The sequence below is a fragment of the Schistocerca piceifrons genome, chromosome 3 (assembly GCF_021461385.2).
Source record: "Schistocerca piceifrons isolate TAMUIC-IGC-003096 chromosome 3, iqSchPice1.1, whole genome shotgun sequence".
NCBI lineage: Eukaryota > Metazoa > Arthropoda > Insecta > Orthoptera > Acrididae > Schistocerca > Schistocerca piceifrons.
The window spans coordinates 148,202,210-148,214,383 of NC_060140.1; the positions used below are offsets into that span (position 1 = coordinate 148,202,210).

Genomic DNA, 12,174 nt, shown 5'->3' on the forward strand with positions numbered 1-12,174 from the left:
TGGGTAACTCACCACTCAGAAAGAATGTATTGAGTGCACAAAAGCAAGCAACCTAGGAATAGTACACGTTGTTCAGCCACAGGCTTCAATGTTAGTAGCTCTCCAAGCAGCTACACATTTTAACTGTACTGTCACAATACACATATCTGCTGATGACATTTGCCGTAAATAATAAATTACAATTTGAGAAGAGTGGTGACGGCCATACCTACAGCATTAGAAGGAAAAAATCCTTCACTACAGCATTATAAAAGCTGTCAGTGGCTCAGAAAAGAGTTCAATAAGCTGCAGTAAGTAGTTTTGATTACTTACACAATAATATAAAATTCCTGAAAGGTAGCAAAACAAGTTTGAAATCTACCCTAAAATTATTTATCCTAGACATCTTTTTCTGGTGCATGGATGAATTTCCATTTAAAAACTACCAACCTATAAAAAAATTTGTTTTCAAATGTAATAGTGCAAGTAGGACTAAAAAATGTATTCATTAATGTTAATACTATTCGTGTATACATATCTGATAAATTGACTCAGTCCACATCATTTTGATAAAAGAATCATTTAAATGAGTTAGGGAACATCTCGCTAACTAGCTGACTAATCTACAACCTGGTTGCTATATTGCCCACCCAGCTGCCTCTGGGTGAGTGTGCAAGCTGAAACAGCCTGGCCTTGGTAATAATTGAGAGAAGGATCTTGTATTTTTGTTGATTGGTATTTAGTTCCTTATTATCATCTGTTCTGCAGAAATTAAATCAGGTTAAGCTATTTTTACTGACTTCAAAATATTTATAAACCATGCTCATTTGTTATAATGTTCAGTCTGAGGACTAGTTTGATGCAGCTCTTGGATGAAGAAGCTTGCGCAGAGTAGAGCAGCATGAAGAGATCATACTTGTACACTGTTATTAGAAAACTAAAAAATTGATGTTTTCCTAGTGATTCAGTTCATAATGTTGGGAAATTTTGATAATGTGTTGAATTTTGCTTCTAAAGATAACATTTCATACAATCATGCATATGTTTGTATACTTTTAGCTAACAAGTGTCTGAACTGTACAGCAATATTTTAATAAACTTGCATCAAATGTTTAGTGAAATTAATAGTGATTTATCGATATACCACAATCAAACACCCCTTGCCACTCTCCGAGTGCTCCCTTGATCATCAGAACGTCCAACAGCATGAAAATATATATATCTTGGCAGGTTACATATTGCTTTTATTTAGGCTCCCAATGTTTTGGAACTCATTACTGTGTCATTGTAATATTAAATCTATTGTGATAATTTTGTGTTTGTAGACAGACATGTACATAAAGCCATTTTGTGGAATCAAATAAGCATTTCTCTATTGTTGTCAGCTGTTTATGGACGTCATTTAAATTTTTTTTCGTGGAGCACGCACAAGAAGATTCAGAGTATTGATCTCGGAGAGGAGGGAATTGCACCACTAGAAGTGCGTTTCTTGCATAACCCACGCAGCCGTACTGGATATGTTGGCTGTGCTCTTGGCTCAACAGTTTTCCGGTATGCATTTTCTTAGTTATTTACGAGGCCTATCTAAAACGTATCTGACCTTGGGTGAGAAAAAATACTTCAAATACCCGATGGGGTTGGGACCCTAATCCCCTTCAAAGTAGGCCCCTTGTGCTTGCACACACTTAGCCCACTGATCCTTCCACTGGGAGAAACACCTCTGGAAGTCTTCTTTTGGAATGGTGTTCAGCTCTGTTGTCATGTTCCACATTATCTCTTCTGTACTCTCAAAACGGGATTCTTTAAGTGGCGTCTTCAATTTTGGAAACAACCAGAAGCCACAAGGAGCCATGTCTGGAGAGTAGGGAGGTTGGTGAACGGCTGTAATTCCATATTTGGCCAAGAAGTTTTGGATCAAGTGGGATGAATGTGCGGGGGCATTGTTGTGATGCAGTTGACAGTTTTGCACCATCCAAATGTCTGCTCTTTTGCGCCAAACTGCATCACAGAATCACCAGAGAACAAATTGATAGTACTCCTTTGTCACTGTTTGTCCTTCCGGTGCATATTTGTGATGCACAATTCCACAGACATCAAAGAAGACAGTCAGCATCGCCTTCATTGTGCTTCACATCTGCCACACTTTCTTCAGCCTTGGAGACTCGGGATGCTTCCATTGCAACGACTGTCTTTTTGTTTCTGGGTCATACCTGTACACCCATGACTCACGTCCAGTTATCACAGTGTTCAGAAACCCAGGATCAGTGTTGGAGGTGTCCAGAAGGTCCTGTGCAACATAGAAACAGAGGTCTTTTTGTTTTGGCAACAACAACTTGGGCATGAATTTTGCAGCCGCTTGGTGCAAGTTCAAATCATGACACAAAATTGCATGTGCAGAATCTTTACTCACTCCAGCCTCTTGGGCAATCTCCTGCATGGTCAAATGATGATCTGCCGTCACCAAATTTTGCATCCTCTCAACAACAGCTGCACTCAGAGCAGTTTAGGGCCTGCCAGAACGCTGATCATTCTCCGCTGATGTGCGGTTGTTTTTGAATCGGTTTAACCACTTCTTAGTTTGTGTTTCACCCATCACATCTTCTCCAAACACCTGTTGACTCTTATGAATCTTTGAGAATCACCAAGTTTTTAGCATAATGTGATGCAGTATCTTTGCTCAACATGTTCAGTCATCCTGAGAGAATCGATAATCCGGCGAACACATTGTGTAGCACCTCACTTAGCGACCAACAGGCAGTGACTGATGCGTTGGAAGGTGGGGACAAAATTCACGCATGTGCATAAAGGTCTCTTCCTTTACTGTGTACAGTGGCGCCATGCTATCATCCGTATTTTTCATGGGAAAATCAAAGGTTGGATACTTTTTAGACAGACCTCGTATTTATTCTGATCTGAGTATTATTTCTTATTTACAATGATTTAATATCTTCTATAAAATAGAAGTTAGCAATCTATTTTGCATTTGTCTTATGTACTTATGTAACCTTTTAATGATGTCAGAGGAAGACTGAACATACGGACATTTTATTTTTACAGATTTATCAAAAAGGTTGATGGTACTTGGGCAGCTGAAAAGGTTATCAGTGTACCCAGCAAAAAAGTGTCAGGGTGGCAAATGCCAGTAATGCCTGGTGAGTACCTCTGTTCATTTGATTTGGGTATCTGGACTAATATATATAAAACAAAGATGATGTGACTTACCAAATGAAAGTGCTGGCAGGTCGACAGACACACAAACAAACACAAACATACACACAAAATTCAAGCTTTCGCAACAAACTGTTGCCTCATCAGGAAAGAGGGAAGGAGAGGGAAAGACGAAAGGAAGTGGGTTTTAAGAGAGAGGGTAAGGAGTCATTCCAATCCAGGGAGCGGATTGTCTGCTTGTGTCTGTATATGTGTGGATGGATATGTGTGTGTGTGCAAGTGTATACCCGTCCTTTTTTCCCCCTAAGGTAAGTCTTTCCGCTCCCGGGATTGGAATGACTCCTTACCCTCTCTCTTAAAACCCACTTCCTTTTGTCTTTCCCTCTCCTTCCCTCTTTCCTGATGAGACAACAGTTTGTTGCGAAAGCTTGAATTTTGTGTGTATGTTTGTGTTTGTGTGTCTGTCGACCTGCCAGCACTTTCATCTGGTAAGTCACATCATCTTTGTTTTATATATATATAAAGAGGGAAACATTCCACGTGGGAAAAATATATCTAAAAACAAAGATGATGTGACTTACCGAACAAAAGCGCTGGCATGTCGATAGACACACAAATATACACACAAAATTCAAGCTTTCGCAACAAACTGTTGCCTCATCAGGAAAGAGGGAAGGAGAGGGAAAGACGAAAGGATGTGGGTTTTAAGGGAGAGGGTAAGGAGTCATTCCAATCCCGGGAGCGGAAAGACTTACCTTGGGGGAAAAAAGGACGGGTATACACTCGCTCGCGCGCGCGCGCGCACACACACACACACACACACACACACACACACACACACACACACACACACACACACACACACATATCCATCCACACATATCATCCACATGGATGGATATGTGTGTGTGTGCGCGAGTGTATACCCGTCCTTTTTTCCCCCAAGGTAAGCCTTTCCGCTCCCGGGATTGGAATGACTCCTTACCCTCTCCCTTAAAACCCACATCCTTTCGTCTTTCCCTCTCCTTCCCTCTTTCCTGATGAGGCAACAGTTTGTTGCGAAAGCTTGAATTTTGTGTGTATATTTGTGTTTGTTTGTGTATCTATCGACCTGCCAGCGCTTTCGTTCGGTAAGTCACATCATCTTTGTTTTTAGATGTATTTTTCCCACGTGGAATGTTTCCCTCTATTATATATGTGTATATATATACAAACAAATGCATATATATAAAAAAGAAATTCACATTTTATTTCGTTGGGTAAATACCCACTTCATAGACACTCTCCAAGAAACGATCCTCATCATTTCATAAACAGTACTGAACTATATGGTGCATATACACAAATGTTTACTGTGCGGCAGGCAGACATACTCCTGACAGTCAACATGAGGACACCCCAGTGAAAGGTGTAGTGTGTGCTATGGTTAGCAGAGTTAAAATCTGTAACATGTGTTCAGTAGTGAGCAAGAAGAGAATGGAATGTGGATCCTTCCATGTGTAAATTCATTTATCTGTGGGAAGAACTCTTAGAGGATGGCAAGTTTGATTTCAAATGCCGGAAAAATCCTAAAATGCATGTGAATGAAGAGACAGGAATGCGTTTGTGAAGCATTCACTAGAAGCCAAATAAATCAACGTGATAAGCTAGTAGGGAACTAGTTTTCCTCCATCTGAGGGTGCACAACAATGTACACAAATGTCTCTGGTTGCAAACTTACAGTGTCCAACTTTTGCATTACATTAAGCTTGAGGATCACTGCAGAAAAGTGATTGTGCTGTAAATTGCAATTACAGTGTATAGACGACTATGTCAATTCAGTGCTGTTCAGCAATAAATATGCCTTCCATGTCTATGGCAAAGTTAACAGCCATAACTGTCAAGGGTGTGGAAGTGAGATTCCAGGAGAAGTGACTGAATATGATAGGGATACACTATAAGTTAATGTGTGGTTGGCATTACATAAATATAGTGTGATTAGTTCATTTTTTATTCCCAATATGCTGGCGAATTACGCAATTCACCAGATGCTTCTGATGTCATTTTCCAGATGGATGGTGCCCCATCTGACTATCATTGGTATTTTGACGCATTTCTACATGAGACATTTCCTGAGCATTGAATCAAGGGGAGTTCCATTGCTTGGCCACCCTCAGCCTCCTAATCGGACTTCAATGAATTTCAGTGTATGGGGGTTTATCAAGAACATTGTATACGGAACAAAGTTTTGAGATTTGGAAGAATTGGGACAATGGGTTTACACCACAGTAGAGGCCATATCACCTGTTGTACTTATGAATAAGTTGCAAGAATTGGAATATCTTTTCGATGTAGAAATGTTGGAACACCTGAGGCACAATTGTAGACTTGGAGAAAGCTTTTGACAATGTTGACTGGAATACGCTCTTTCAAATTCTGAAGGTGGCAGGGGTAAAATACAGGGAGCAAAAGGCTATTTACAATTTTTACAGAAACCAGATGGCAGTTAGAAGAGTTGGGGACATGAAAGGGAAGCAGTGGTTGGGAAGGGAGTGAGACAGGGTTGCAGTCTCTCCCCGATGTTATTCAATCTGTATATTGAGCAAGCAGTAATGGAAACAAAAGAAAAATTTGGAGTAGGTATTAAAATCCAGGGAGAAGAAATAAAAACTTTGAGGTTCGCCGATGACATTGTAATTCTGTCAGAGACAGCAAAGGACTTGGAAGAGCAGTTGAACGGAATGGAGAGTGTCTTGAAAGGAAGGTATAAGATGAACATCAACAAATGCAAAATGAGGATAATGGAATGTAGTTGAATTAAGTCGGGTGATGCTGAGGGAATTAGATTAGGAAATAGACACTTAAAGTAGTAAAGCAATTTTGCTATTTGGTGAGCAAAATAACTGATAATGGTCGAAGTAGAGAGAATATAAAATGTAGACTGGCAATGGCAAGGAAAGCATTTCTGAAGAAGAGAGAAGAGAAATTTGTTAACATCGAGTATAGATTTAAGGGTCAGGAAGTCATTTCTGAAAGTATTTGTATGGAGTGTAGCCATGTATGGAAGTGAAACATGGACGATAAATAGTTTGGGCAAGAAGAGAATAGAAGCTTTTGAAATGTGGTGCTACAGAAGAATGCTGAAGATTAGATGGGTAGATCACATAACTAATGAGGAAGTATTGAATAGGATTGGTGAGAAGAGAAGTTTGTGGCACAACTTGACTAGAAGAAGGGATCGGTTGGTAGGACATGTGTTGAGGCATCAAGGGATCACAAATTTAGTATTGGAGGGCAGTGTGGAAGGTAAAAATCATAGAGGGAGACCAAGAGATGAATACACTAACCAAATTCAGAAGGATGTAGATTGCAGTAGGTACTGGGAGATGAAGAAGCTTGCACAGGACAGAGTAGCATGGAGAGCTGCATCAAACCAGTCTCAGGACTAAAGACCACAACAACATCTATTGAGCTACAAATGGTGCCCACATTGAACTGTATCAACATTTATAAAAATCTTGGAGCTTTTGTGTACAATGTTGGACAAATAAAGTTATAAGCCTTAATAAGTTGTGAAATATTAACAAATGTTTTTGTATACCTGTAGTCCAGATACTCCGTACAATTAATGCATGATTTCAACATTTATGGTATAAAATTGTTATTGTGGTTATGCACCTGATGTGAGTAAGTTATTGCTTCCATGGGCTGCAACAAGTACCTATTTGGGTACCCAATTTGTCACCTGTTGCAATTAATATCGGCTAATTCTACATGCTTCAAAACTTAGTTGCAATTGTGTTAATATGTAATTGTGTGATGGTTATGTTTTTTATTATTATTTATTTATATCACCTGGCAAGCCTTCATGGCTCTTGTGCCTTTTATCATTTAAATTACCTTTATAAAATTAAGTGAAAACGCTCTTTGGGAGAGCTGGGGGAGAGGAGAAATATGAAAAATACAGATATTTAGATGGAAGGGAAGAGTTTCGATAGAAAGATTGACGAAAGTAAGAGGAGAACAGGCAACAGTGATTTGGTCCCTTTTCAGGGAAGAGGGTAAGTGTTGGTGAAGAGATTCTACACAATTATTGTGAGAAAATGCTTCAATCATATTGAAAAGGCTTAGGTTTTTGAGAGATGTCCCAGAAGTTAAGGCACTGAATGAGCTTTTGGGAGGAGCAATGTTTGAATCCTTGCCTAGTCATTCAGGAACATGCTTTTGCTGTGCAAGAATGGCTCCTTTGAAAAGGACATTGTCAATTTCATTCCTCATCAGTAAACAATCACACTAATTCCCTGTGCAAGGCTTCTGATAACATTGCTGTTGACAGGATGTTAAATCCAGATTTTCCCTTTTTTATTTTTATTTGTTTGTGTTTTAAGTTCAAGATTATGCAGGAATTTCTTACGTAGCTTGTGCAAGGAGTTGATGGTACAATAGAAAAGTGACAATAGGTACTTCATAGTTATTAGTTAAGTATGTAATGTATGAAGAGAGGTATCAAGTACTTTGTACACTAAGAAATAGAGCATATGGCTACATGTAAATTATCTGGTTGAATTAATCCTGCATATCTATAAAATAAACTGATAACGTTAGCTTTCACAAGTGTATTGGTCAGAAGCATTTGTGGATGTAAGACTTTTGGACTTTTGCAACTTCCACCATATGGAGCTGCATCACAGTGGTTATAATTGTTGGAAATATTTGGATGTCTGCATAAAATGCACATAGCATTGATACCAACAATTAAAAGGCTATGTTTCAAAATCTTGAGATATGAACCTTAAGGCAGGAGGTCAAGGAAGACTAAATGTAGATATTAAAGGAGGCACGCACCCAGCATTTGAAATGATGAAGGAGAAGGATGTATGCACCAATTGTTCATCATTGTATAATTACAGAAAACAGGGAAGCAGTGAGGTAGTTACTACTGATGTTCATATCATGGATAACTGAAACTGCATTAGGCATTGCAGAAATGAGTGTAGATAAGTTTTAATAAATTAGCAGATGGAATTACTGACCAGTACCTAACTTCAGGTGACAAAAAGTGTTGTACTGTTTATGGACACTTGTAAAATATCACACTTTACCTTGCTAACTGAACTAATAGTTTCTTTCTCAAGAAAGAAAAACACACACACACACACACACACACACACACACACACACACACAAACACAAAAAAAAACTAAGCACGCTTCATGTGCACACAACTGCCAACTCCAGTGTCTCGGGCCAGAATGCAACTATCAAGTGAGATGCAAACGGCAGTCTGGAAAGGGCAGGGAAGAGGAAGGGAAAGTAGTGTATTGTTAGGGAAACAAACACTGTCTAGTAGAGTGTGCAGGGACTATGTTGCCAGCAGGTGCTGTGTCAGGAGGTTGTGGGATAGGGAGTTGGGAAAAAAAGGAGCAAAATAGGAGTGGGAAAAGATGGGTGGATGCATTGGCAGAGGGCTGCAGGTCATCCTGGTGGACAGCTGGTTGGTAGCCATACCAACATAAAAAGTTGTGCAGTGATTGCAGCAGAGCTGATAAATGACATGGCTGCATTCATAGGTAGCCCAATCCCTCATGGGGGTAGAATAAACTTGTGACAGGAATGGAATAGGAAATGCTGGGTGGGTGGATTGGGCAGGTTTTTCACCTGAGTCTTCACAGGGATATGATCCTCGTGGCAAGGGATTAGGATTGGGAATGGCATAGGGAATGGCATAGGGAATGGCATAGGGAATGGCATAGGGATGGACTAGGAGGGTGGGAAGTATCTCGAATAGGATATTCCTCATTTCAGGGATAGGTAATCAAAGCCCTGGCAAAGAATGTGGTTCAGTTGTTCCAGTCTGGAGCAGTACTGAGTGATGAAGGGGACACTTATTTGTGGCTGGTTCATGGGGGTGATGGGAGGGTTAGGGGTATGAGGGGAAATGGCACAGGAGATGTTTGCAGACTAGGTCTGGGGAATAGGCCTTGGTGAGACTGTTAGCATACTGAGTAAGGGAACTTTTGCCGCTGCAGATTCGCCATTCCAAGGTGGCCAAGCTATACGGGATTTTTTGGTGTGACAGCTGTCAATATGGACAAGGGTGGAGTTGGAACTGTCACAGAGGAGGTGGTCAACATATAGGAAGGTGAAATGCTGGGTTGAGGATTTCCATTTGAAGTGGATCAGAGATAAGTTGTTGATGGTTTGAAGGAACAAAGATAGGCTGTCTTGGTCCTGAGTCCAGATCAGGAAGATATCATCAGTGAACCCGAACCAGACTAGGGGTTTGGTGTTTTGGGAGGCTAGGAAGGTCTCCACTAGATGGCCTATAGAAAGATTGGCATAGGAGGGCATATGACAGTGCTGTGGATTTGTTTATATACCTTCCCCATCAAATGAGTAGTAGTTGTGAGTTAGGATAAAGTTAGTGAGGTTTATGAGGAATGAGGTTGTAGGTTTGGATTCTGAAGGACATTGGGGAAGGCAGTGTTCAATATGGGTAAGACAATGGGCATGAGGGATGTTGGTGTATAGGGAGGTGGCATCAGCAGTGACAAGTAGGGATCCAGGAGGTAAAAACGTGGGGATGTGGAGTATCGGTGAAGGAAGAGGTAGCTGTCTTTGACATGGGAGGCTAAATTACAGGCAATTGGTTGGAGGTTTTGGTTAATGAGGGCCAAAATTATTTCAGTGGGATCACAATAACCAGCCACAATGGGGTGTCAAGGATTGTTGGGTTTGTGGATTTTGGGGAGCATGTACAGTAGAAGGTGGATGTGTGGAGTGTCAAAGGGGTGAGAAGGGAATTGGATTTAGGGGAGATGTTCTGGGAAGGCCTAAGGCTTTAAGCAAGGATTGGAGTTTGTGTTGGACTTCTGGAATGGAATTACTCTTGCATAGTTCATAGGTGGAGGAATCAGATAATTGACACAGGCCTTCTGCCAGGTAGTCACTGTGATTCATAACAACTGTGGTGAACCCTTTGTCTGCAGGTAGGATGATTAGGTCAGGATTTATTTGGAGGTTGTGTGTTGCTGTTCTTTCTGTGACAGAAAGGTTGATGTTTTGAGGAAGCGACCTGGGGAAGGATGGCAAGGCTAAGCTGGAGGTAAGGAATTCCTGGAAGTTGACGAACAGTTGGTTAGGTGGGGGGAGGGAGGGAGGGAGGGAGGGGGGGGGATCACGGTTGGATGGTGACATGAACTGTAAAAACGGCAGGGTCCAGTGTAGGAATTAGGGATTGGAAGCAGTACCAGGCTTGTGAGAGCCAGGGATTGGCAGAATCTGAAAAGGTTATGGTGAAAGGAGAGGTGGGATCCCAGAGAGCAGAATCCTTACAGTTAGGTTATTTGGAGGGATTCCATGGTTTAGACAGCATTTGAGAACAGGATGTGGGACTGGGTTTTAGCTAGAGAAAGCGGCTAGTGTAAAAATTCGTTGTGCGTGTCCGAGAAAAAAGTGTGAATTTTGCCGTGAAAAAGAAAAATTGTGACAGTTGTAAGGATGAAATTACAAAGCTCAGCGAACGGGTGTCTAGTTTACAATTTATTATCAGTTCCTTGAAGATGGATATCAAGAAACTTAAAGAAGAAAAAAGTGAACGGAACATGAAAAACTCGCGCCATGAAAGTACGAATATGTCGGAGAATTGGACGGAAGTGAAGTACAAAAGACGCAAACAGATAATACAAGATACAGAAAACGGCGAAAGAAACATAAATATAGTGAACGAAAATTACTTTCAAGCTCTTTCGACTATGGATTGTGAAAGTGAAGTTAACAGTGCGAGTGTACCATGTGGAAAATCAAATGACTCTGTGAATAAGGTAAAACATGGAATATTTCAGCAGCGGTTAAGTAAAAGATCATATGCGAAAGTGCTCACGAAAAATCTTCCACCGCTAAGCTGCTCTACTGAGACAATATCGACATGTGTTAGCAAAAAAGACACAATAAATAGTGCCAAACAAGACTTCACTTACTGCAAAGATAGGCAGAAAACAGGCAATCTCGGAACAGCAAGTACCGGTAAAATTGAACTGTAAGCCGACAGCCAAGGACGAAATACAGCCGCTGAATTTCGGCGTACACGTAGTCAGAATTTTAGTTTTAACTGTACAATAAAACCAGGAGCAAAATTCAGTGCTGCTACGTCAATGAGTCAAGAAAAAATTTCCTCATTGAGCAAAAAGGACTTTTCCATCTTCCTGGCGGGATCAAATGATATAGCTAGGAACGAAAAAAACGATCTCTTAATCTCGCTAAAAAGAAAACTGTATGAGCTGAGAGGAACAAATGTTATTGTTTTTTCAGTGCCACACCGTTACGACTTGATAGAATGGTCCTGTGTAAATAAAAAAATTGAAACTGCAAATAAAGAGATGCAAAATATTTGCAAGCGGTTTGAAAATGTAACATTTGTGAACATCAGCAATTTAGGGAAAAGATTTCACACAACACATGGTTCCCATCTAAATGTACTGGGAAAAAATGTAATAGTAACCAAAATTTTAGAACTTGTAAATAAAATCTCAAATGTGCAGTGTGATGATAGAAAAGTCATACCTCTCATGGACAGGAAGTGTGTGTATCCTGTAGAATCCAATGTGAAATCTGCTATCAGTGAAGCTACACCTCTCCAAGACAAATGTGAAATTTTATTAATGCAAGTGAACACTCCAAATGTTAATAATTCACAGAAAGGCACAGCAGTTATGGAACAACAAACACCAGAAATAAGTGAAACAGCAGCAGCACCATCATTATCAGCAGAAGCAGCAGCAGTAACAGAACCAACAACAACTGGAGCAGCAACACAGCAATGCTTAAGGAGGAGCCAAAGGAAAAATACATCTGTGTCATTCAGTGATAATTTTTTATGGTTTCAAGCCAAGAAGAAAATAAAAATGTGAAAAACCAGCCTGCTAACTCACAGATAAGTCACAACAACATCCTATTTTTAAACATTCAGGGTCTTGAAAATAAAATTGAAATTCTGGATGAGTCATTGCCACAGAATAAGTATTCTTTCTTATGTATATCAGAACATTG

General features: G+C 40.3%; 1 protein-coding gene across 1 annotated transcript in view; it reads left to right on the plus strand.

The window, feature by feature from the left end:
* The window catches only part of LOC124787976 (methanethiol oxidase-like), a 147,981-nt gene that overhangs the window by 115,027 nt on the left and 20,780 nt on the right, over positions 1-12,174 (plus strand). Inside the window, exons 6-7 of the mRNA XM_047254992.1 lie at positions 1,365-1,530; positions 3,037-3,131. Coding sequence (XP_047110948.1) covers positions 1,365-1,530; positions 3,037-3,131 — 261 coding nt within the window. The remainder of the gene's footprint in view (positions 1-1,364; positions 1,531-3,036; positions 3,132-12,174) is intronic.